Here is a 25,214-nt window from a genome sequence, read left to right as displayed (position 1 = left end):
TATACACACATATATATATATATATATATATATATATATATATATATATAATATATATATATCATATATACACACATATATATAATATATATATATATATATATATATATATATATTGCATACATATATATAAGTAATTGAAAAGAAATACAGATAAAAACCGTTCTTATAGGCCTAATGGTCACTTATCAGTTATTTGCCTCTCACAACATGGCGGCAGCGTTGTCGCACAATTCTGACCGTTCGCTGCGTCTTCTTCGCTTACGCTGTGCAGGGCCTGTTGGTGTTTTCTGCAGCTAGTTGACTTTCAGTAGCTGAAGGGGAAGTTTCAGCTGCTCTTTGCGGCACAGTTTCTGGACACAGCGGCAGATATTAACCCAAACAGACATGAATTTAATCAGATCTCGCCTCACCGTGGGAAACCTTCTCGGTTCGTAGGATTCAATAATTCATTAATTTGAGATAAAATCGCTCTTAGAAACAAACTAGCATGTTCTACTTTGTCGCTTCGCTCTTGTTGTGTTTCCTAAAACTGTTTGTTGTTGACACTATAACTGAATGGGTAATTTGATGTTTGGGTTATTTTATTGTAATTCTAACGCTATAAATGCATGTTTTCGTGGCACAGTATTGTTGAAAGGAATGTTGACAGTAGATCTTAGTGTGTAGAAGTGGAATAATCAAATAATGTTGTTTTCTTGGTCATGTTTTTCTCTTGCGTGGGTTTTATTTATTGCAATTACCTGTATTATTTTATGGTTAACATGTTAAGCCAAAAGTCTGTTTACATATCTATTAAAAAGTGCATTAAATCCTTTATCTTTATTTTATATGTCTATAATATTTTATTTTCTATATCCTCTTCCTATTATAGTAAAGTTTTATATTTTCGAGATCATATTTTGTAGCTTTAATACATTTTAGCATTGTGTTACTGGAAGTTTGTTTTATTTATTTACAGTTTATTTTGTTTATATATTTCAACTTCGCTTAATTCAATAGATTTTTACTTATTGATTTTAAAATTTTCTCAATTGATAATTATCTGTTTCACCATTCTTCATCATGCTGTTAATTTAAGCTCAAACTATTAATAAGTCAAATTGTGCATCAAGCAAAGAGAAAATATTTAAATTAAAATATTTATAACTATTTAATTTGGGTTCAGAATTGTCCAATGCATTATTAAAGAGTTGAAGGATAGAGGAGAACCATTATCTTTGGGGAAGAAAAGTGGTTAAATCAAATCAAAAGATGACCGCAGTAAGAACGTTTTCATACTTTTAAGGGATAAGGACTAAAAGGGATGTAACCTTTAGAAACCAACTGATCAGTTAGGCTGAATGAAGAAAGTGTCTTCTAAATAATTTCAGGTGGAATGGAAGAGAATTTAGTGGTCTAATGAATCAGTATTTACATTCTTCCAGAGTGATGGGCATATCAGTGTAGGAAGTGGGGTTGATTAGGTCTTCAGTAACTTTTGGGCCCAAGGAGGTCAGCTTTACTACCGAAATATACTAATGAACAGGTTACTATATCAGTGACTTTCTTCTTCTCCAATGACAGTACCATGATTTATTTCGCTCATATTGAAAAACAATAATCAGCAGTTTTTAGTTTTGGCCACTACAGAGTTTAGACTGTTGGAATGAGTAGGAGAGGACATGCAGCCTGCCATCATCTTTACAAGATCTTGGTAAAAGATTAATGGAATTGTGGAAGGAAATAAAAATTATGGTTAAATTCTTTTGTCTCAGCCAGTATCTGTCTTTGATTGCTTTATAATATTATACAGTATAATGAAGTATTTATCTACAGATTTAAAAAAAAAAATATTTTTTATAAGAAGTGGTATGGAAATAAAACATGATAAACAGATGAACAACAGACCAGTTTGATGGAGGACGTGTTTTGTTTTACCTCTTCATGTGAAGGTTTGCTCCATGTGAAGTTAATTAGTTGGAATGGGAAGTATAGGAAAACAAAATAAACTGCAGTTTTCTTTAAATGTATTTATTGAATTCCTTTTGTGGGTTGTTGTTGATCTGATATTTTGCATTTTAGATCTAATTAAGAAAAGCAGCACAATTTTCTCTCAGCATAGGTCAAACACAAAACTTAACAGTTCAAGTTAGATGAGATTACATGTGTTTGTTTAATTTCAATCCAGGTCAGAGGGTCCGAGGGATGTGCAATAAACTTCCGGAGGCCAAGCCAGAGGTCTCTCCAGCAGCTCCAGCACAAGGTGAGGGTGTTTTTGGATTACAGACAAACTGCTCCTTTTTCTTTGATTTTATCATTGGGCTTTATGCCCATCCCTGCAGTCCAACCTGATCCACATTTTATCTCTAAAACATTTTGTTCATTTTAGAACCCCCCCCCCTGCATGGATCTTGTCCATCCAGATTGTTAAATTGTTTGTTTTTAGTCCCAAGAGACTGAAAAGAGAACAGGAAATGGGGCAAACAACTTCTGGGCGATGAAGCAAATCACAGATTCTAGCTAAGGGATATAAATAAAGCTGATACCCCCCCCCCTGCTTTCCTCTCCACAGAATCCAGACCCTTATTCAAAACCCCCGGCTACAGACCCTCCAACATGGACAGGAAGATTTTACTGTGGGCAGGTCGCTTCAAGACTGCGGACCAGATCCCAGAAACTGTGTCGTAAGTAGCCCTTTCCTGTTTATCGCAGACCCCCCTCTCCCTGTCCCTTTAACACGGTGCACGGCTCTCCGATTGCCTCCACATCACAAGAACAGAGCTGACTAAGTGGATGAGCGACGGTGGAGTGTGCGGCTGGCCCCTCTGAGATGTCCTTAGTTCAAACACAGCGTCTGTTTGTGCTCTGAGGTAATTAAGGTGGCTCCTGACATCAGGGTGGAGATCGCATCTGATCTGCTTCTGTGATTAGAAAAAGATCTGCTTGTCATGCTTATGAGGTAAATTCAGGCCGCCTGTATGTGAAGACGCAGAGCTTAGTGTCCAAAATAAACCAAAACACATCAGCCGCTCAGGAGAGTGTCGAAAGATTTCATTGTGTTCATTATAAATATTATTATCTGATGTGAAGATTAGAAATAGAATCCCAAAGATTGATTCCTTTATGGGTATAACATAAAAGGATCACATGTCAATGTTCAAACAGGAGGAGAAAGTTTCACCTCCTTTATTGTTTTCAGACTTACTCTTAACCAGAATAAGCGTTTTAATGATAAATATCATCTTCTCCACAGCTTTGAGATGATCGACAATGCCAGAAACAAAATCAGAGTGAAAGCTGCCTATCTGATGATGGCGTTGACAATAGGAGCCTGTGTGCTGATGGTGATTATGGGTAAAAAGGTGAGTGACAAAGCAGAAATACATCGAAAGCAAGTACAGCTCAGATCCGGTAGCATTCACCTGTAGGATTGCAGTGATGCATAAGGGCATGTCTGTGCAGGCTTCTTTTGCTGAGTCACCCTGAGTAAGCCAGTAGTAAAATAGTCAAGTGTCTTTGTTGTGACTGGCGCTTTATACTATAAGCCTGATTTCAGTACCTTTTTGGGTTTCTAAAGCTAAATTGTTCTTTTTTTCTGGCAGGAAAAATTAACAATTCAGGTCTTCATTTTACATTTTCCTTTCCAACATGCTTTGCTATAAAAAGCTGAAAACATTCATGGATTGATCCTTTGACTTATCTCCAAACCACTTAGCTTCAATTCCATCGTCTAGTCGACCAAGTGGGTTATGAACCTAATAATATGGCTGTGTCCAAACGTCCGCCCTAACCCCTAGATCCGTCCATCACTATATAGAGTGGGTACTATATAGTGGACTTTATAGCAAACTTCTTTAACTTAAGGTTCGGACAGATTATCACTGCTTTTTGCTCCCCATTGGTCACATAACTCCGCCTCCACCGCACGGTGCCTGCGCCACCTTTGTTATTAGTCGCCGCTGTCCGGTAGCAACAGCGGGCCGCTGTGACAACAAATCCCATAATGCTTTGCCAGAAGGACTCTCGCAAAGCATTCCAGTATATATCTGATTGTCTAGTGAACGTAGATTGTCACTACTTTTGAAGGTGCATTGTGGGAAATTTTGAGTCCACTACTTTTTCATCCACTAGTGCAGGGGTATCTAATTAAAAATCATCAACCAGTAAAGGTCCAGAGACATTTTTAATTGTAATCTGTTAGTTTAAACAGAAATTGAACACTGAAATAGATTGAGGTGTTTATGCATCCATGTTAAAAAAAAAAAAAAATAGAACATGTGTCCATTTTAAAATCTAAAGTTTTTTTTGAAAATAGAGAACAACAATCGTTCAGTTTGGTATATAGATAGTTTCCGGATTTACATATTTTGTTTGTTTGTACCTAAAAATCTCCAAATCTCTGAGGTGTCAAAGGAATTAATGGTAATTACTCAAGTAAAAATCCTATAATTTTGTAGAAGTTAGAGTATTAACTGAAGCTTTTTACTCAAGTAAAAGTCTAAAAGTAAAAGTTAGGATGGATGCTTTAAACCTCCTACTGGTTACTGCTCTACCTCACTAAAAGGAACATTTTTCTACAATTCTTTATGATAACTTCCTTAGACTATTCCTAGTTTTATATTTAATATAATTTATATTTTATATTTAAATTCAACTTTGCCTCATTTTGAATAATTTTTTATTTTGGTATGTGGTGAACAACAATTTGGTTCAGCACAAATAAAGTAATTTTCTGGATAAAGAAATTTATTTTGATGGTTTTTACTTTTTTTTTTTAAATACCAACAGGCCATAACGAAAAAGAGTGTAAACGAAACAAAACTTAACGAGTCTATTTTTAAAATGTGAGGAGTAGAAACTAGAGATAATTGCAAAAAAATGTAAGGAATAGAAGTAAAAAGTTGTCTACAAAAAGAATTACTCCAGTAAAGTATAGATACTTTTACTTGACACCTCTGCCAATAGATGGAAAGACATTCGTTAGGATAATGCAAAACGATCCACAATCAACCAGAACTTGAACCCAGCAAAAACCCAAAGACAAGGACATGATTGGATGTCTAACAGACCCACAGCAACAGATGACAAGGAATCCCAAATTCTCACTGGAAACTTCACTCTGGGTTTAATCAGCATGGATTCTCTACTTCTCTGTTCTCCCCCAGATGTTAGCACCTTCATTCCCATAGAAGGCAAACTTTACTCCATTTGAAAAGATTACTTTGATCCACCGATCAACAATCCACTCTGTTTCAGGAAGAGTTTGACATGAGAAATGCTGCATTTGTGGCCCATGTGATTCCTCTGTGTGTGATGCCTTTTTAATGTTCTGACTCCAACCTCAGTCCACTGCTCCTTCAATAATCTGTGATTTAGTTTGATAAATCTGTGAAGAATGTGGGCATCTTTTGCAGTGGTGTCAAAAGTACACACATTTGTTACTTAAGTAGAAGTAAAGCTACTGCAGTTTAAAAACACTCTGGTAAAAGTTGAAGAATCAACTTGGCCTCTTTACTCAAGTAAAAGGGAAAAAGTATGTGCTCCAAAAACTACTGAAAGTATAAAAGTATAAAGTAACCTTAAAAACAAACAGCCAGATGCCACTATATGAATTGAAAGCTATTTTTTTTCTCGACTATTTTCGAAAAATTCTTTTGAGTTGGGGCCAAGGATGAGGGAGGTCTTGTTGGTCTCCATCTTCATCTCCTCATATGCTCTCGCCTGTGTCCGTCCTTTCAGACATTTCGACATCTTTTTCTGGATCCGACATTGTGGCATGGCAGAGACAATTCACATTTGCAGTTTGAAGAAAACCTGCTTGCTTCTGATGATTTCCTTTAGCTAACCAATGAGTGTTTGCGTTCTATGACTCATCCAATTACACTAGTTTTCACTAGATGTGGATGGCCGCAATGATCTGCATTGGATGGAGACACATGTTGTGAAATAAATATTTATAAACATAAAACCAAAGTCAAGAGTAACGAGTAACGTTTGTTTAAAAAAGTTAAGGAATAGAAAGTACAGATACTTGTGTGAAAATGTAATTAATAGAAGTAGGAAGGAAAATAAATAATGGAGTAAAGTGGAGATACCTAAAAAGTGTACTTAAGTACACTAACGAAGTATTTGTACTTTACTTGACACCTCTGATATTTTGTTGGTGCACCGTTTACACTTTTTCCTTCCACTCAATTATCAATTGGTTTGCATGGATACAGCACTTTGTGAGGAATCAGCTTCTTGGGTAATGACTTTTTTGGTGGCCTATCGATAATGTGTAGGTTCTTCTGGACCTGTCAGCTGTCATTTCCATGATTGTGCATCTCACAATAGGCAAACATACTCATAATTGTTTGATTGTGGGTTATTTGTAGGCAATTATAGCAAAATCAAATGAAATAAAGGCTTGAAAATGTTTACTCTTTTTATATGTAAGGAATCCATTCAGTGTTTTTCTAAATGCATAAAAAATATTTGTATGATTTTCTGATCTTTTGAGATTTACTTATAGATTTAGCACCAGGTGGATTAACACACAAAGCTTTTCACCCAGGCTGCTTTTTTTTAAATAAAGTTATGTGTAATAATTTCCCACCCTAAATTATTGAAAGGCAGGCATTGCAGGGAGTGGAGAACCTTCTGCCTGGAAGTGTAAATGATTATTCCTGTTTTTGTTTCCTTCATATAAACCAGTCTTACCAAGATTCCATCTTGTTTTTGCAGGCTGCAGGTCGAAACGAGTCTCTGACTGTATACAACTTGGAAAAGAAAGCCAAATGGAGGGAGGAACTCGAGAAAGAAAAGACTCAGTGATGGACATCAGTAGTCATGATGCAGTTGCAACCAGAAAATTAACTTTAAAATAAAGGAAACAGACTTGTCTTTTGTTTTCAGTCTGATATTAAATAAAAATATTTTCCCATTTTAAAACAGTTAAATTTGCCTCAATTTTGGCAACATTATTTTAATCAAGTACTGCCTAAATTAGAGTTTTTTGGTGAAATGTACTTTCCTTAACGTCTACATTTGATGTATCATTTTAGCAGCTAAGATACTTAAGCTCCAAGACATTTTTCTCCGAATGTAACTGGTTATTCGCACACAAAAAAAACAAAACTTGAATGTCTTCGTCTGAGTACTTTCAAATTCTTATCTGGCCCATTTCAACACTGGACTTGTTTCACTGTAGCCAATGACACTGCTAGCAGCTTTGGCCAGCATCTTCAACAGGATATGCATATTAAACACCAAGCAGTCGCCTAATTGTTGCAGCTGGACATTCCCACTCTGATTAAACACCTGGAAATTACAGCCAAGGATTAGCCAGATTCTTGGATATCTTCAGTTCTTAGTTCCTTCAGGTTGAGGGCTGACCTAAAGTACATCCACAGCTGTGCCTCCATTAAGCTAATTTCATAATCTGGCTCTAGTAAACAAATAATTATGATGCAGCATCAGTTAGCAAAACTGCCAAAATCTTTTTCAAGTTTAGGTCTTTTTGCAGTGAATGTTAATGCCTGGTTTACTGCTTTTCCACCTAACTTATGTCTGGAACAGAGCACTCGTTCTTTGTAGGATTAAAATCCATTACGTTATCAGTAGAAACATGAACTTGGTGAACCCCTACCCCCCGGGACATCTCCAATTAAGAAATCCAAACAAAATTAAGGAGGGACAGTTTTCCTTGTTGCTGTAGATCATGGAAACCTGTCGTAGTACCAACCCGAGAGCTCTTCTTTTCTGATTGGATGAGTGCTTAATCTGTTTCCTCTTGTAAAACATGTCTGTGTTTAGTTTTAAAAATAATCAAGTGGATCCAGTGTAAATGGGTTCCTTATCCTGTTCATATATGGATATAATAAAGTTTTCCGATGGCTGTTGTGGCATTTTGTTGTAGAAACAAGAACAAAAAATAAATGTAATAAAGTAATATATCTTTGGATATGTCCTGCTACTGAATGAACTTACCTGAGAGGTTGTCAGTTTCTCAAGAGTTTAAAAGGGAATCTCTGTTTCAGATCATTTGAAAAACAGTGACATGATAACATCAGCGTCTCTGTTAACAATACCAAACAGGGATTTCCAGGGAAAATACTGAACAAATAAAGCTCAGTAGAGGACAATGAAAACTAATCCACTCGCCGTTAAGATTCTGAAATGGCTTTTATGCAAATGGAAGAACAGAACAGATGCACAAACTCAGTACAACAAACAGTAATGAACACAAAGAGCTGGTCATCTCTTGCAGAGATTGTTTTGACAAAATTAAGCAACGTGAGGAGACTACTTGGTAAACAAACATTCAGTTGTGCTAACTACTATGATCACCAGGATTTTCAAGTTTAATCTGGATTTTTTTCTGCTTGAAATCTTCTGGAAGGATTTCTATATATTAGGGATTATGGCACCATCAACTAAAGATGCTAACTCCCAATTTCTAAGAAATAAGAGACCGACCTAAATACCTCAAGATGTTACAATCCTTGATTTGGCGTGATCAAACAGGAAACATTTACCTCGATATATGTTAGCCTGCTCACAGGTTAAAACAGCCAATTCACCAAATGAGGAGTTGTTTTAGATTTGCTGATTTTGACATGAGTTTTCTGACAGTTTCAGTCCACAATCTGCTTGAGATCCCCTTATTAAGAAGGGTAAAACAGTGTAATCAGGCCTGGCCTCTTTATATCTGGCTTCCTGAGGAGGGAAGAGCCATATCATCAACCAACTTAAATAGGAAACATAACTACCGTCGATGAACAGGCATCAGTCCAGAACTAAAGTGCTGCAAATGAAAAGAAAAAGATGTTTTAATAAATGAACACAAAAAAATATATATATAAAATCCCGCTGGCCTGCTGCTGGACAGAATCCAAGATTAAACAGTCCGTTTTGTTTCGTCGAATTGTCTCAGTGCGAGGGAAGATTCGGATTCCCATGGTTCCATGGGGCTTAAATCGGGTCACGACAGAGGCGGCAGTTTCAACTCTAAAAAGGTGGAGCCAGTGCATGTGGAGAAGTCCCAATACTGGTAGGAAGGAATGATATGAGATCAGGGTGGGAATGTAAGCAATCCACCGCATAGCGATAAAGTCAACTTTCTAGTCTATATGTGGTTTCTGAGACACGCAGAGCGAACAAACCCATCCTTCTTTAAATTAAGTGCCTTTCTTAGCGGTCGGTCCACGTGACGAACACAAACATGGGGTCCATGTCTCGAAGGTCAGTCCAGTGTTTAGGTTGCAGTCTATTTGTTTAGGAGGGAATATTCAGAGGGGGTTGAGGACCGGATCAAGTTGTCCATCTTCCAAGTCATTAATGCTTCAGGCAAGCAGGACAGTCCCAATTCTCCCAATGGCTGAGAGAGTGCTTGCCAATCCTATGGTAACAAGGAGGATGACATTTTTCTTTGTGATGAGGAGTGGAGGAAAACCCAAAGCCAGCTGAAGCTCTGGTCAGGAGATTAAGAAGTCAACAACAATGGAGAAAAAAAAAGTAAACCTTTATAAACTGGCTGACGCATTTTGGAAACTGACCCATGTTGGTTGCATGTGTGCTTCTGTAACGTTACAGAGTAGTAAAATGATCGAGATAATGATTCAGTCCATCTCTCTGGGAAACGGGGGGAGAGGGGCTGCTTGTTACCCTGGATCTGGCTGTGGGCAGAGACTGAGAGACGTGAGCAAAGGTGAAATGAAGCTGCAGCTTAGGAGAATTTATTTAGCATTATAGCTGGAAGCCTTCCATCGGAGCCTCGCATTGCTGGAAGAGGAACTGCCCCTGCTGCAAGTCAACGGCTGGAGCCAGCGATGGGTCCTCATCTTCGGTGCTGAAGTAGCGCTCGATCAGATCGAAGGCTTTCTGGTAGATTTCCTGGTTCTCGTGGCCCTGCAGGAACTCCAGTTTGTCCAGACCTGAGAGGAAACGGAAGGAGAGGAAGCTGAAGATGCTTGTACTTATTTTACCACAGCAGCATCAGGGCTTTTGCACTTTTTCTTAAATTTTTTATTATTCAGTTCAGATCCATTTAAACATCAGTTCATGAATGTATTGGAAACTTAAAGGGAAGGCACCGAGAAGGAATGTTAGATGATCGAAAGCATAGAAGAGCAAATGGAGGTGTCTATGGATGGATAGATTTACACAGTGACTGAGTGTTGGATGGACATAGTTGTTAGCTGGACAGATTAAGATCTTGGTATTGAACTGAAAGCCAGACAGATGGACAGATAGATTAATGTATACTGTTAAGATATAAATACAAAAGAAAAATCAAAAAAGAATCTTTTGATTGGATGATAAATTCAGATATGCGTTATTTTGTAAATTAGACACCAAATATATTATTACCCCTGTCAACAAAACCCCAGAGAATGTCTCAAAGTCTACATAAGAAAATATACTACCTATTACCTGCTGCTACTTCAAAAGACAGAAATCTGTACTTTTTAAAGATATGAGTGGATGGATGGACTAACCATAGGCCTCTTCAATGAGAGCGCAGTAAGGGTTTATGCCGCCTCCTCTTTTGGCCTCCAGCTCTCCCAGTCGCAGGATGTTTTCTAGACCATTTAGAGCCACTTGGACTATTTTGGAATCCATCAATGTGAGCAAATCGCACAGAGGTTTTATACAGCCAAGTTCCACAAGATGCCTGCAGGGGGAGGTAGAGGAACATGATAAAGACTTACTACAACCAATATTCAGTTATCTTTATTTTATCTTTAGACTAACAAGGTGTTATAAGTTAACAAAAGGAGTAGCTTTAATCATAAATCAGGTCTTAAATAAAGGGAATCAGTCTAAATCTCAACTATAAGAATCTTCTAGACATGTTATTAAGTTAATGCTTTTAAAAAAAGTCTCACATTTATGTTTCAAGGCTACAAATAAAACAAAAAAACAAGCTTCATTTTCACCTAATCTGCTCTCCAGAGCCCCCAGAGGTGGCATTGGTAATGGCCCATGCTGCCTCCTTTCTTGTGCGAAACTCTGCTACCTGCAGAATACTGATGAGAGGTGGCATCAGGTCTGCATCTATCACCATCTGTGACAAGGGGAAATAAAAAAAAGGTCTTCTGAGAGTGCAAAACGATTAAAGTTGCATAAAAAAAATACAAACATGTAAACACACCTGAATTTGTGGTCGATTTCCAGCAGTAATGTTGGAAATCGTCCAACAAGCTTCCTTCTTAATAGACTCCTTAGGGCTGCTCAGAAGGTGAAGTAAAGACTGCAGTGCTGAACAGTTCAGAATCACCTGAAAAACGAATTAAATCACACACACACTGTCAGATCACCAACATTTCTCATGCACACACATTGATACGGAGTTGGAGTAGATGCTGCCATTACTTGCGTCTGCAGATCATCTCCAGTGACTATGTTTCCAACGGCTCTCAGTGCAGGAGATACCACCTTATAATCAGAGTGCCTAAATGGAAGCAGAATTGCAGCCAGTCAATTCACAGAAATTAAAAGATATCTTTCTAATCAATTTCAGTAATTCAGTACAGATTAGTGTGTGGCTTCAGTTTGATAGTGCCATACAACACGTTTGCATTATTTAATCATTGTTACCATCTTGCTTTCAAGAATACTCCAGGTTTCTGCATGAAGTTCAATTCCAGAGTTTTCTGGCCAATGAGTGGTAGGGAAGCGGCTGTTCCAAACGTTGCAGTTCTGAATTCTCCCGAGTGGTGCACGACTTTACACGAGTGAATAAAGTGAATTTGATTGGTCGTTTCTCAAGAGGGCGGGATTGTTGTGGCAGAAGGTTCACAAGCAAGTTTAATTGTGGCCGGTTTCTTGGAAGCATCGTTGCTAACCGGTTAGCAACTCAGTGCTAGTAGGTTCCCAATGGGAAATTACATTGAGATCAGGAAGCACTAAATAGGTGACTTAGCAACGACACTGTCAAGGAACGTTATGGACAGCGGAAACATGCAAGAGGTGGAGAGTTTTGTGTCGGAGGTCATGGAGTCTCCTCCGTCCCCTTTCAGTGGAGCCCTCACAGAGCCCACTTTTACAAAGTGCAAAGTTCTGCTGGAAAAAGCATTTTATGAAGCATTAAATTCTCTGAAACATCCTGGTGGAATGAAGGTCTGACTTTGTACTTTGAGAAGACGCAGGGGACCAGCAACTGGGAATGGCTCCCTAAATCAGCCCTACAGAGGTAACTAAATTGTATTGCAATGCCTATTACAGCTCTTCTGGCTTAATGTTGTTCACGTTCAAACTTCTGTCTGAACACCTGATTCTGCCATTTTGTTGTGGACTAAATGTTGGACCTTAAGCATCTTAAATTTTGCCTCTTAATCTTTCTTGTTTTTTTATAAATCTTGGTTCTTTGTTTGCAGAACTTAAGAACAGAGACACACCGCTTCTTTCTGATTCGAAGATGTTTTCTTCATCACACTGGCCTCACCGTGGGTCACTTTACGGACCATTGGACTGGTGAGTCTGAGTAACAACAGGAGACTATGCACTGGGATGGTTTCACTTTATCTGTTTTCTGTACTACGGAACTCATACCCTGTATAAGAGAACTGTTTAATCAAATGTTTTAATGATTGTGTATCTCCAAATCTTCTCTTGCTATATTTGCACAAATTTTCTGCCATGTGTTTCCAGACTAACCTATATAGGGGAGAGCCTTCATGCTGTTGCGTGCTGGGGCAGCAGACTATAGGTGAAGGACGGCAACAGATTTAAACTCATGCGAAAGGCCAGTCACATTGTTGGAGAGGAGCTGAACTCTCTGACAAGTGTCAGAGAGGAGAATGTTGGCCAGGATAAAATCCATGCTGGACAATTCTGCACATCCTCTTTATAATGTGTAAGTCACTCACAGATGTACCTTCAGTCAGAGACTCATTTCACCACACTGCACAACAGACGGCCACAGGAAGTCATTCCCGCCTGTGGCCATCAAACTGTATAATTCATCTCTCTGACAGTAATTTCATTGCTTATTCATTTCATTACTTCACTATGCAAAATAAAACCATCATATGCAATAAAAGTAATTTAGTGACTGAGCAGTATTATAAATTTTAAATACTGTTGCTTGTATATACTGAGACACTTATTCTATTCCTATATCTTATTAAACACTGTTTATATGGGAAGGGTGTAATTTTACTGGGTGGGTTGTAATTTTACTGGGTGGGTTGTAATTTTACTTATCTTATTCAGTCTTATTATATTATATTTTGCTCTGTCCTACTTTTGTACATGGTAGCACTGCAAGAAAAAAATTTCCTACAAGGGATTAATTAAGTAATTCTGATTCTGATTTGACATAACACCTGGACAATAATTCTGGAGACTCTTGAAGCTCTGATCCAAGCTGTAGGCATTTAAAACTCGCTGCTTTGGAAATCTCTTAAATTGTGATGGTGCCACATTGTTTTCCTTCCACTCAACTTTCTAATAATATGAACTGGAACATGACTATGACTAGCCGGTTTCTTAAGTTTTATGGCAAAAGCTTGATTTATGCTCGATGCATAACCGAGGCCCAGGGCCAAATTACACAGTATTGGGCTTCCATGCCCCTCCATGCAGACAGAATTTCTGCACGAAGCATAGAAGAAATTTGTAACTACTTCGATGGAGCCAAACGGAAAACATGCCAGCGAGCAGCAGCTCCCAGTGACGAGGGTTCGCAAATGTAGACATCTAGAGACGTCCCGTAAAGCTCATTAATACCACCACTGTCAACACATTAAGGAAAACTCAGGAACTAAGGAAAATGACTGTCCCTCTTGAACAGCATGAAGAGGCTTTTCCTCTTGTAATGTGGTTGTGACGTGCGGGATGTCCGTGCGTCAAGCATAATGAACTCTTTATCCTCCTTTAGACGAGCGACTATCTGAAGGACAACTGTCAGGTTTTTCAACAGATTGCAGGAAATAATATTTCTGTATAAATACAGTTCTTTTTTTATCTTGTGCAATATTTGGAATTTCCAAGAAACAATTTTCTATTAAAAAAAAAAAAAAAAAAAAAGTAAAAAATATCACTGTAGTAATAAATATTAGTTTTCACTATTTAGAATTAATAAGTAAAATATTTTCACCAAAAGAAAAGAAAAAAAAGACTTAATTCCAGATGTTTATATGTTCTCTATAGCTTGAGTTTACGCCTTGAGTGACTTACATCAGCAGTTCGACTAGCCTCCGACAGACTCCTGAGTCAATGACAGCCTGGATCTTGTCATTAGGGCCATCAGAAAGGTAGGAGAGCGCCCAGCATGCATCAGCTAGTATGTCTGTGTCGTTAACAAAGAGCAGCCAGGAAAGCACGCTGAGACACGGAGACACCTGGGAGAAACAAGGAGAAACAAGGAGACATAAGACAGTGTTAGAAAAATACTTGTGCTTTTGAATTATGAGCAAAAACAAGCTGTGGCCGTGAGAGGCGAGCAATGCTATACTTCAGCAAAGTGAGACGTGGGCAGTTTCCATAGCAATGAGTGCAAATTACCTTAGCAAAGTCTGGAGGTGGGTTCTTTCCTCTGCACAGGTTCGATAGTGCCCACACGGCATTCCTCATCATTGTTAGACGGTTTTGTTTCGCCAACAACCTGCAGAACATTGCGGATCAAACTTTAGAAGTTGCAGTTTAATTTTCAGTTTAGAAAAACATGAATAAGTAACACTGGTGGCTACATACTGCAGCAGGGAGGGCAGAATGTTACAGTCTATGACAAAGTCTCTGCATTCTGTGCTGTCTCCTGCTATGTTTCCCAAGGCCCATACTGCCTAAAGGGGAAAAGCAGGCATCAAAGTTAGATTAAAACAGGAATAAAAGAATTGTCAGAATTGTTTTTTTATTTAGACTAATGGAAACAACTGAAAAACAAATGACCAAAGAGAAGCCAATTGTTAGGACATTTTCCTACCTGTTCCTGTACATCTTCAAAGTCTGAGCAGAGCATCTCAATAAATATTGGCACGGCGCCTGCCTGGATTACGACACGTGTCTGATGGGATGTACCTGAAGCAATGTTGGTCAGGACCCATGCAGCCTCAAACTAAAACAAGGGATAAAAGTATATAAAAATCTTAGGTTTTTGTTACCCATAAAGACAAAACATCTGCTAGTTGCAAGATCCCCAAATTCTCCAGACATAAATATCAGGAGTTGTCATTCTGCCATTTTTAAGTATACATGTAAATGTTCAATGTTAATATAGGACAGATATTTCTGCAATGTTGACCCTTTAAATATAAACCCATAAAAAACACAGGAAGAGAGGAAGGAAAGCAAAAAGGAATATCAGAAAAGCAGAAATAAATATACTGATGGATTGAAAGACATTGTTGACAAGGAATTAGGAAATAAAACCAGCCAAAATCAATATATTAAATTTTTTCTTGTCTGTAGTTATAGATGTGAAAAACTATTCAAACCAAATTATTCCACAACACATAAGTAGAATGAAGAGACATCTTTTTAAGCCTGGTTTATTTTCAGAAACCAGGAATACCTGCAATGTGCAGTTTTCTCTTCTCTTCAGAAACTCAACAAAGCGCTCCACCACCCCTGGAGTAGCAATAACTTCATCAATGGGTGGGTTTGGTTCTGTGTGGCACAAAGAGAAAAAAAGAGAGGAAAAAAATGTAAATTAAAGATTTCTTTTAGCATTGTTTGTCTGAAATACTGTTAAAATACATGCAGGCAGTAGAATGGTTAATAGTGGAGGATTTTGAAGATCCACATGTATTTCTAACAATATTTAGATCATGGTTAAGACCAGCATGGAAACTTTCCACAAACAGAAAAATACTGTGTTCTGTTGAGAATAAAGGCCACTATCATTACACGTGATGATGTATACCAGAGAAAAACGTACAGGTTGGGACACTGTACCTTTAGAAAGAAGTTTCCTAAAGCGCTGAGTGCCTATTAGCTGCTGCTCCGGAGAACTGGAGAAGATCATCTGGATCATGTCTTCAGAGATGACTCCACACTGCAACAGAATTCGTTTACATTTGATTTAATCCACATTTTATTTGGTTTCATATGGATAAACAGGCTCCTTCTATAAAGGTTTTTTCACCATGAGTGGGTCCAGGTTGTTGGCCTGTGATTCCAGGTAGCCGCTGTCTGCCATTCCATCATCCTCCAGAGTGCCGTCATCCTCCACAGTGGCAACATTTCTCCTTTTAAAAAGCTATGACAGAATAAAAATTACAAATATTCATTTTTTCTTGAACTAGATGTTACATAAATAAGAAGAAGTATTGCACTGGCCAACAAATTGCGTCTAACTGGGCTTAGATGTTACTTTGCAGCCGTATAAAACTTCTTGTATTAAAACTCTTTTTTTCAACAAAACTTTGAGGCCATTCCAGATTTTATGTTTTTCTGCTGAATTAGATCACATGACCGTATTAATTCATTTTGTAACTTTTGACGGCTTGATTTATTTGTAGGAGGCATCAGAAAAAGAGGTGCTGAGTAAAACAAGCTGCACATTTGGAAAACCAAGCATAACCTTTCATCCCTAATGCTGTTTTGTTTTTAACTAGATCTATCCAATATAAGGAATAAAATATTTCATTGTGATATTATTGAGGAAACTTAAAGCGACAATAATAATATTTTGTTTACCAATAATAATACCATACCGTAATACCATGTTTAAATTCCCTTCATAAACAGAGTGATATTTTATGCACTCTAATACTCATCTAAACTTTCGGCTTGAAATTTAAAACATTTTATTTCAATAAGCTCAAAGCTTTTCACAAATATTACTGCCACATTGTGACTTTTAGATGTCAGTGTTAGACCTTTAAAAAGATCCCGGCAACCAAACAGGGAACAAAGCAAAAACGTACAATACTAAATAAAATGTAAAAAAAAAAAAAAAAAAAGAAAGAAAAAAGAAAATTACAAAAACAAAAGTCGAATTACTCTCCAAAAATTAGAGAACATTGCCAAGATTAAAGAAACGCCTGCAAAACCTCTGAACAAGACCACATCCAATCACACCTATTAGAGCATCGAATTCAAATAACGTAATAAATAGCGTCTGTGATTTCCCTCCATCTCTTCCTTTTTCTGAAAAACGGGATCGCTTTTTCAAATGAAGAGGCCAACATCATCTGCCTCATAGCTGATTTATTTAATGTTTTAATTGCTGTGTGGGGAGATGCTCAGATGCAGAGTTTACAACATTCTTCATTTTGGAGCGGATCACTTAAATTGGTACTGCTACCTTTTGCATCAACGGTCAAGCATAAATCAAGCTTTTGCATCGAGGGTCTTACAATCCAGCGCCTTTTGTTGGATGTCCTCGGCGTGAAATTACAAACCACTGCCATATACTGCTTAGCTGAAACACCTGCTATCGCCCAATTATTGTTTGCCGAGTGCTGTAGAGTGTTTGCGTGCCAGCCAGAAAATAATCCGGTTTTTAGGACAGGGTTATGATGCATTCAAAGTATGTGGGAAAAATAAAACTGAAATAGATGCAGACAGCTTAATGTCTTCATGCAACTTTTTACTCAATGGCTCCGATAGTCATTTTAACTATCGTGCGTGGGGAAACATCAAGTACATAGGATATATCGCCCACCCCTATAACACTGTATGAGCTTTAGCATAGCAGCCACAAAATTAACATGAGATGTGTGCATAAAAAGGATTTAAAGTCATATCATGATACCTATAGGATTCAATCCAACCTAATATTGCACTGTATCTGTCTGCAGTGATGGTGATTATATACTTACTGATACTTTGGTTTAACCTTTTGTGCATTTCTATTCAATACATACAATCGTGATAAAAGACATTGAGATATGTGTTCAGGATGCAAAACAGTTCAAGTTCAAGGAATATGAAAGCTTTCAGCAAAGTATTTCCTCCAAAAGATCACTTACTTGTTCATCTTTCTTCTGCTTGCGGAGCTGCAGACCTTCCTCTTCCCTCCTCCTTCTCATCTCATCTGTGTTAAGAGACTTGTTCTTGTAGCTCTTAAGTCTTGCATTGTCCTTACCCTGACTCATGGTGCAGCCTGATAAAATATAAGCATCTATAATCAGCACAAGCTTGGACAGAATTAACCAAGATAGTTTCACTGCTGACAAATATTCTAATTCAAGTGCTAGTAAACTCTTTGAAAATAAATTGGAGATGCCGGCTGCAAGACCTTTCATTCTAAAATGCATGAATGAACTTATTTGAAAACCCAAAGTTTAGAGCATCATTAATTTTTCCTACTCATGGTCTAGTTAAAGGAAATAACACGGGGATGAACAATATCCAGCTTGCTTGTTTCATAATAGTCATAATAGCCCCAAATAAAATAGAATAGTTAGAATAGAAAATCGCTTCATTGTCCCACAGTGGGGAAATTCTGGCGTTAACAGCAGTAAAAAATTTATAGAAAAAAATAAGATCCAGAACCAAGATAAGTAGAAGCAGAATATAAAGTATAGTGTTCAACAAATAATATAAACAAAATTGAGATATATCTGAGTGTTTGTAGTCACCCTTTGTCTCCACAAATAAAAATATTTCTGTTCACTAGAGAGAAATCTTACAAATATGTTACGGTTTAAGCATATTGTTACAAAAGGGATTTCTTGTAGCACAAAAGGGTGATACAAAATAGACAAGTACAGAAACTATAAAAACATTTAAAAAAAAAATTAAAAAAAACACAAATCCTGTACATATAATTTTAAGTCATGTACCTTCCAGCACACCAATTTAGCTTGACAGGTTATATTTCATGAAGTTATACACAGTTAGGGAAGTATTGGCCTAGAGGTTAGAGCAGTGCGCTTGTGCTCTGAGAAGGTTGCAAGTACCCGGTTCAATCCACACAGACTACCTCTCTGGGTCCCTGAGCAAGACCTTAACCCCACACTGCTCCCTGGTTGCTTAACAATGACAGCCCACTGCTCCTCAAGGGGAAGGGTTAAATGCAGCAAGATAATTTCTCGCTAATAATTTCTGTGAGATCAATAAAGTTCAATTATTATTTACTTTTATTATTATTTAGGCCACCACAAAGACTAGTCAGACTCAGTTTGGCTCCATAGCCTTGTAGGATTAATGTTGAAAGCTATTTCAATTTAACAAATTTCTTTTTAAACTATAAATTACTTGCCAATTTATTGATAAAATAAAATAATACAAATCTAATTTTAACAATGACAAAAAGCCTTTATTAGTAATTATGAAGTAAATCACAAGTCCTTTCATGTTTTGAACTGAGAAAAATGACAGTTCTATGTCCTACAGCAGCCTTTCCAGTGCTGCGTTGCTTGTTAACTGCAACGTGATTTACATAGAAGGATTAGAGGTGGCACAACTGGGGACACATCAAGAGCTTATTATGTTTGGCAAAAAAAATTTAATGTATTTTGATTATATAGCCTTTTGTTAAATTTAAAATATAAGAGAGAACTTTATGAATACATGCCTGCATCATCATATTTTAATACATGTCCCCAGGTGGACTAAAGTGAAACAGTCCAAGCAGAGCTTTCTTATCACCACTGCAGTCTCAGCTGCTTTTAATCTTAAACAGCTAATAAGTAGATCATTCCCCTAAACAAACATTGCTTAACAACTGAAAGCATTTCAAGAGATACACTGTTAGCAGAGCTAGCTTAATGTTGCTTTGCACGTCCTTACTAGCCAACTAAACCTAAATAAATATTGTAGATACAGCGTTATAAATTTTGATATATAAAACGCAAAAGTTAGAAGTAGCATAATGTCACTAGTCGGTCAGGTTTGTTATGTCACAGCCAGTGCTGGCCGAATTCACCACCCAGAGCTAACAGCCGAACAGGGGCTAACTGGATGCTAGCCCGCAATGAGCCCACCGCACCACAACGGATAACCTAAACCTCGCAAACAACTCTGCTTGGAATCTTGACATTTACTCTTAATTATCCCACTTGTAAAAAAGCACAACATTAAAATATCAAATATTAGTGTTGTTCTGACCTGTCAGATTGGGCTTGTAATCCCCTGTATTCGCTAGGCCACTGTTGAACAGCCGTTGCCGGTATGTCAGTCAATGCGCATGCGCGACACTCACTCCTCTTGCGTATCATAGCTCCGCCCACACGGCGCTTTTACTTTGTAAACAAACGAACTGTCCGCCTTTAAATTGAAAATATTAACCTGAAATTCGACACATGCCATATTCTCTTTACAAAAATGCAGCGTAAGGCATATTTACTATTTTATCAACAAGTCATAAATAATAAGTTTCATCCACACATTTCAATACACATTTTAATAAACCCCCTAATTACATATATTGTATGAAATTGTGTTATATCAATATCATATCGGGTCCTATAGTCCTAGTCTTCAGTCCTATACTAATAACTTTCATCACAATCTTAGCATGCTTAAAATTCAAAATTGAGTCAAGGGTCACACCAACATTTTTATATTCCGTGACTATACCAGTCAGGTGCCATGTATCTAAAGAAACCCAGTTATTTTTTTGTTGTTGTTGATTTTGATTTATTTTTTTGTGGATGATTGTAGATGCCTTTACATTCTTGATGAAATGAATCCAGATTTTATTCATATTATATGTTATTCTTAAACATCTTCCCACTGTGTTTATGTTGTCTCTCCTGGTGACCCCTTGCTCTTTATCCTTCTATTCTCCTCAGCTTAGAGCTTTTTGGCTTGCATAGGAAATGTAGTGTGGACAGAAATATTGACAAAGTATATCTGTCTGAACCCAGCATCCCGTCAAGGACAAATGCTCTCCTTTTCCATTGGTACATTTCTACTCAACTGGAGTTTGGCTCTATTCTGCATATTTTCATTTCATTTGATTTCCAATAAAATGGAGCAACATCTCAGTGTCAGTGGGATCTCCAAGAACGATGCAGCCAAACAGTAAAAAAAAAAAAAAAAAGTAATGTGGTCTTATTTAAAAGGATACAAACACAACAAAAGCCATATACTGCATATCAATCTAGGGCTTTAGTTGGATTCATATTCTTATAAAATACTTTAAAGACTGCAAATATTATACTACAAATTATGCTACAAATATTAATACTATAAAATGTATACTGTGATTATTAGTAAATTCACACCTATACAGTCAGTAATCGAGAGTCTGCTTATGTTAAATTTCAAGTACGACTGGACATGGTTGTGGGATATGTGTATATACCGTACTTAACCAACACTAAAGATATTCAAATGCACTGAGCCATTTGTTTGTTTTCAGCAAAAAAACAAAACAAAACAAAAAAACAAAAAAAACACAACCGTGAAAATTATTTTAATATTGATTCATTGGGTTAAAGATGATTATAATAGATTCTTTGCCTGCTCAACACATTAAGGCGAAGCTTTTGACCGCCCCAAGATGGCGCCACCAAATCACGTATATGCCCATAGGCGAAAGGGATAGATGCGGGTCTACTCTTGTATTATGGGTATACAAATTGTTTGTTGTTCATTGTTTGTTGTTATTGTAACAGAAATTAATTGCGCTGCTTCCTCCTGATTCTTGTTTTTTCCATCAACACTTTGAAAACAGTCGGCACACAGCCGCGTCAAAGACCCGCCCCCTGCCTGTGCTTTTTGTTTGGATTGGTTGAATTCCGTGATTGACAGAACAACGATAGGAAGGACATAATAAAAAAAAATGGCCACTCCGGGGTAAAAAAAAAACAAAAAAAAAAACAGCAGGTGTCTCTTTGGTCTGGCCTGACCCGCCAGCTTGACGGCAACCTGACAAGTTATGAAACCATCTTTTTTTTTTTCTGGCGTCTGACCTGGCGTGCTGCCGATACTTTTTAAGTTGACTAGACGACCATCAGGCGCCAGGTGGACCACGGGTCATCCGATTGGCCACGCGACACATAAACAGCTGGCTAATAGACCTCATTATGCGCACTTTTCATACCTTATTATGACCCCTTTTGGTCTAATAAGCTCTAATCCTCATGGCCCTCCACCAACTTTCAGTAACAAATGAAAGTTAACATTTTGCCCCCACAAAAAAGAAAAGCATTAGTTAATGCTTTTCACAACATCTGCAACTATATTTTGTATATATTTTGAATTACACCATACTTTTGGCATTGTTTTATCAATAGCAGTATTAATCCAACATTATTAAGAAGCAAATACATGCACAAATAAACAATACAACTTTTAATCATGCATCTATTTGATGTTCCTCCACAAAAACATTTTTTTATTGTCTTATTAATAAATAATCTCTTAATACATGTGTGTAAATACAATTTAGAGAAATTTTTAATGTAGAAATAATAATGAAGAATAAAAAAAATAAAAAATAGTTCTTCTCATTATGACCCCATTTTGTGCTTGGAGTTGAAGCAGCATGTCTCATGCTGACAGGACCGTCTGCCAGATAGAGGAGCAATGACCTTTGTTTGACCCCTGGGGTCCAAAACAAAAAAAAACCGGATGCACAGTCTGCAACGTTTTAAAAGAGTATTTGAAATAGCATTTAATCGATTACTGTGATTACCAGCGTCATAATATTTCCCCTTTTCATATAATAATCAACAATGATGATCATAATTGAGGTAGGCCCACATGCAGATTAAATTGCACGAACCCTTATGTGCTTTTAAATCTCGAGTTAGAAGAAAAGAAAATCGGTATCCTTCAAAGATTATTTTCATACACAGGTGACACATCAAACAGCATGCAAGAAACACCTCCCATTAGTAGGCAAACATTGTTTCACCTTGTAGCTATTTTCAGCCCTCTATAAATATGGCTGCACATTGTATTAGAGGATCCAGCAATTCAGGAAAAACAAAACAAACAAAACAGTTTTCCAAAATAATAAGCAACATGCAAGCAGGAGTTTACCCCCAGAGCTTCGACATGTGGAGGGACTACATGGGCCTGAGCAGCGTCCTGTTGGGCCATCGGTGTCCGGAGGGGCCCAGAAACCCAGAGGAGCGCAGCGAGGGGCCAGTCCAGCAGATCCTATCCCTCCATGCTTCTCTCTCTTGGATGAAATCCAAAAACTTTCCAGAGATCAGATCGACCAGCAACAGCCTGTCAGACTCCAGCTGCAGCGGCGGGACCTCGGCGGACTTATGTCACTTCTGCAGGCATAACGGGGAGTCTCCACTCGTGTACCGGTCCCACGCACTCAAATCTGACGGTGGGAAGGTGACCTGCCCCATCTTACGGAGATACACCTGCCCTATCTGCGGGGCCAGCGGGGATCACGCACACACACGCAAGTACTGTCCAGAAAGGAAGAGGAGGGAGGCGGTGAGGGAGCTCCCTGAGCTCAAGTTCTGGTAACTGATGATGGACTCAGATTCCTTTTCTATAAACTGTACATATTTACAAACAAATGTTATTGTTACCCACCAGAAAGCACTTGTTCCAATGGCTTTACCAAAACAAAATAAACAGTGTCCTTAACAGTACATTCTTTGAAATCTCTTTATTGATATCGTGTCACCTATATCTGTCACTGTGTGCACTATTTTTACACTGATATTTAATCATTCATCTCCTAAGTTGCTGTTCTATAAAAGTCAGGAAGGTTCAGTAGTGGATCTAGTTTCATAAATCCTACCCTGCCTTCATAAGAAATAAAACTCCAATTCGTTTTTGTAACCCCATTTTTTTAATTAACATTTGGGGATCCTTCAGTCCAGAGATTAGATTTAATCCGATTTTGATGAGAAGATAACAGGCACGGTTTTGGATAGATAAAAAAAACATACAAATAAAAAAAAAAATCTGTTTTTAAATTATCAAAACAATTTGATTGCTTTGTAAAAGTAATTAACATATTTATGAATATCCTTAGGATTCTCTGACTACTTTTAACAATGGAAAACAGAGCAAAACAGAGAAACAGTATTGAAAGAAATTGCTCATGGCTGATATATTCTGTTGTAAAAACGTTATTTAACAAAAATGTACATAATCTGATTGCTTTAACGCAACCTTTCACTCATTATACACACAGTCTGCATTTTTCATGCAATACAATTATCATGATGTATTTTGATTAGTCCACCATTTCCACCATGTTTTTAAATGATCAAAACAATTTGATTGCTTATCAAAACTAATTAACATATTTATGAATATCCTTAGGATTCTCTGACTACTTGATAGATAGATAGATAGATAGATAGATAGATAGATAGATAGATAGATAGATAGATAGATAGATAGATAGATAGATAGATGATAGATAGAACAATTGGAAAACAGAGAAACAGTATACAAATTGCNTAGATAGATAGATAGATAGATAGATAGATAGATAGATAGATAGATAGATAGATAGATAGATAGATAGATAGATAGATAGATAGATAGACAGACAATTGGAAAACAGAGAAACAGTATACAAATTGCTCGTGGCTGATGTATTTTGTAATAAAAATGTTATTTAACAGTTTTACATAATCTGATTGCTTTAACACAACCTTTCACTCATTAAACACCAAGTCAGCATTTTTCATGCAATACAATTATCATGATGTATTTTGATTAGTCCACCATTTCATAACTTGGAGATCAGGCTCAGTAGAATTCCCATTTCCTATTGGCTGATTCTGAAGGAGCAATGCAGTGATTGGGTCAGAAAACTTACACAAACATATGAATGCATCATAAATATTATGTTATCCAACATAGTATAGGGGGCAAAGTCTTACTTTTTATATGTTTAGAATTACTGAAAAGAGTCGTAAACAGGAGTCAGTTTAGGTGGAACCTTGTTTCTTTTTTTATTTAAAAAGATGTGTCTAGAAAATATTTACTCTCATGTTGTAAGTTTAAACCATGTAAACGTGCTGATGAATCATAAACCCAACATCATAAAAGACCTGCTGTTACCCAACACAGCCTTTTCTATTGAAGAGAAGACCCTCGTCTTATACGTCTCACTGGAGAATTCTCCTCCAAGAGCACGAAGCTAATATAATCAGTTTCTGGTAATGCTGCTGAGAGTTTGCTCTGACAGCTTCCTATTTCCCCTTGTTTTCTAGATGGGTTGATCTGTAATTATTTTGTGCTTTCAGATAAGCTGAATTATCAAGAATGGCGAAACACAATATTGGTCTTTTGATGGCCATTGTGATGGCATTGATCATCTTCATCATCACCATGGCCTTCTCTGCTCTGGCGGCTGCAGGAAGTTGTAAGTCTTAGTGTGAAAATTATAATTAAGATGATTATTATTCGGTTAT

The 25,214-nt window shown here is 37.3% G+C and overlaps 3 protein-coding genes across 3 annotated transcripts; 2 read left to right on the top strand and 1 right to left on the bottom strand.

The window, feature by feature from the left end:
- The first annotated feature begins 273 nt into the window (after positions 1 to 273).
- LOC107097141 (protein FAM162B-like) lies at positions 274 to 7,089 on the top strand. The gene is made up of 5 exons (XM_015394168.1): positions 274 to 430; positions 2,171 to 2,245; positions 2,555 to 2,666; positions 3,236 to 3,344; positions 6,709 to 7,089. The coding sequence occupies exons 1-5, from the start codon at positions 388 to 390 to the stop codon at positions 6,796 to 6,798; spliced, it is 429 nt and encodes a 142-aa protein (XP_015249654.1). The 5' UTR covers positions 274 to 387; the 3' UTR covers positions 6,799 to 7,089.
- A 1,048-nt stretch (positions 7,090 to 8,137) lies between these two features.
- Positions 8,138 to 20,072, bottom strand: kpna1 (karyopherin alpha 1). The gene is made up of 14 exons (XM_015394186.1): positions 19,969 to 20,072; positions 17,886 to 18,019; positions 16,055 to 16,168; positions 15,865 to 15,964; positions 15,482 to 15,576; positions 14,894 to 15,025; positions 14,665 to 14,753; positions 14,476 to 14,575; positions 14,149 to 14,312; positions 11,341 to 11,419; positions 11,120 to 11,245; positions 10,905 to 11,032; positions 10,464 to 10,639; positions 8,138 to 9,899 (listed from the first exon to the last, which is right to left on the bottom strand). Exons 2-14 carry the CDS (start codon positions 18,009 to 18,011, stop codon positions 9,712 to 9,714), a joined length of 1,617 nt encoding a protein of 538 aa, XP_015249672.1. The 5' UTR covers positions 18,012 to 18,019; positions 19,969 to 20,072; the 3' UTR covers positions 8,138 to 9,711.
- A 2,764-nt stretch (positions 20,073 to 22,836) lies between these two features.
- Positions 22,837 to 23,301, top strand: LOC107097146 (nanos homolog 2-like). The gene has a single exon (XM_015394173.1). The coding sequence runs from the start codon at positions 22,837 to 22,839 to the stop codon at positions 23,299 to 23,301; it is 465 nt and encodes a 154-aa protein (XP_015249659.1).
- Positions 23,302 to 25,214: the final 1,913 nt, after the last annotated feature.

The sequence above is a fragment of the Cyprinodon variegatus genome, unplaced genomic scaffold (assembly GCF_000732505.1).
Source record: "Cyprinodon variegatus isolate N-32 unplaced genomic scaffold, C_variegatus-1.0 Scaffold676, whole genome shotgun sequence".
Lineage (NCBI taxonomy): Eukaryota > Metazoa > Chordata > Actinopteri > Cyprinodontiformes > Cyprinodontidae > Cyprinodon > Cyprinodon variegatus.
Note: the sequence above shows the minus strand (reverse complement) of the source record. Positions and strands in the feature narration are given on the sequence as shown.

What these genes read in the sequence shown, in the direction of transcription:
- LOC107097141 (XM_015394168.1), top strand. Translation starts at nt 388, where the DNA reads ATGAATTTAATCAGATCTCGCCTCACCGTGGGAAACCTTCTCG. An exon ending in CACCGTGGGAAACCTTCTCG is followed by an intron (nt 431 to 2,170) that starts GTTCGTAGGATT and finishes ATTTCAATCCAG; the next exon opens with GTCAGAGGGTCCGAGGGATG. An exon ending in TCCAGCAGCTCCAGCACAAG is followed by an intron (nt 2,246 to 2,554) that starts GTGAGGGTGTTT and finishes TCCTCTCCACAG; the next exon opens with AATCCAGACCCTTATTCAAA.
- kpna1 (XM_015394186.1), bottom strand. Translation starts at nt 18,011, where the DNA reads ATGAGTCAGGGTAAGGACAATGCAAGACTTAAGAGCTACAAGAACAAG. An exon ending in TAGGAAACTTCTTTCTAAAG is followed by an intron (nt 15,577 to 15,864) that starts GTACAGTGTCCC and finishes TGTGCCACACAG; the next exon opens with AACCAAACCCACCCATTGAT. An exon ending in GAAATCGACCACAAATTCAG is followed by an intron (nt 11,033 to 11,119) that starts GTGTGTTTACAT and finishes CCCTTGTCACAG; the next exon opens with ATGGTGATAGATGCAGACCT.
- LOC107097146 (XM_015394173.1), top strand. Translation starts at nt 22,837, where the DNA reads ATGCAAGCAGGAGTTTACCCCCAGAGCTTCGACATGTGGAGGGACTAC.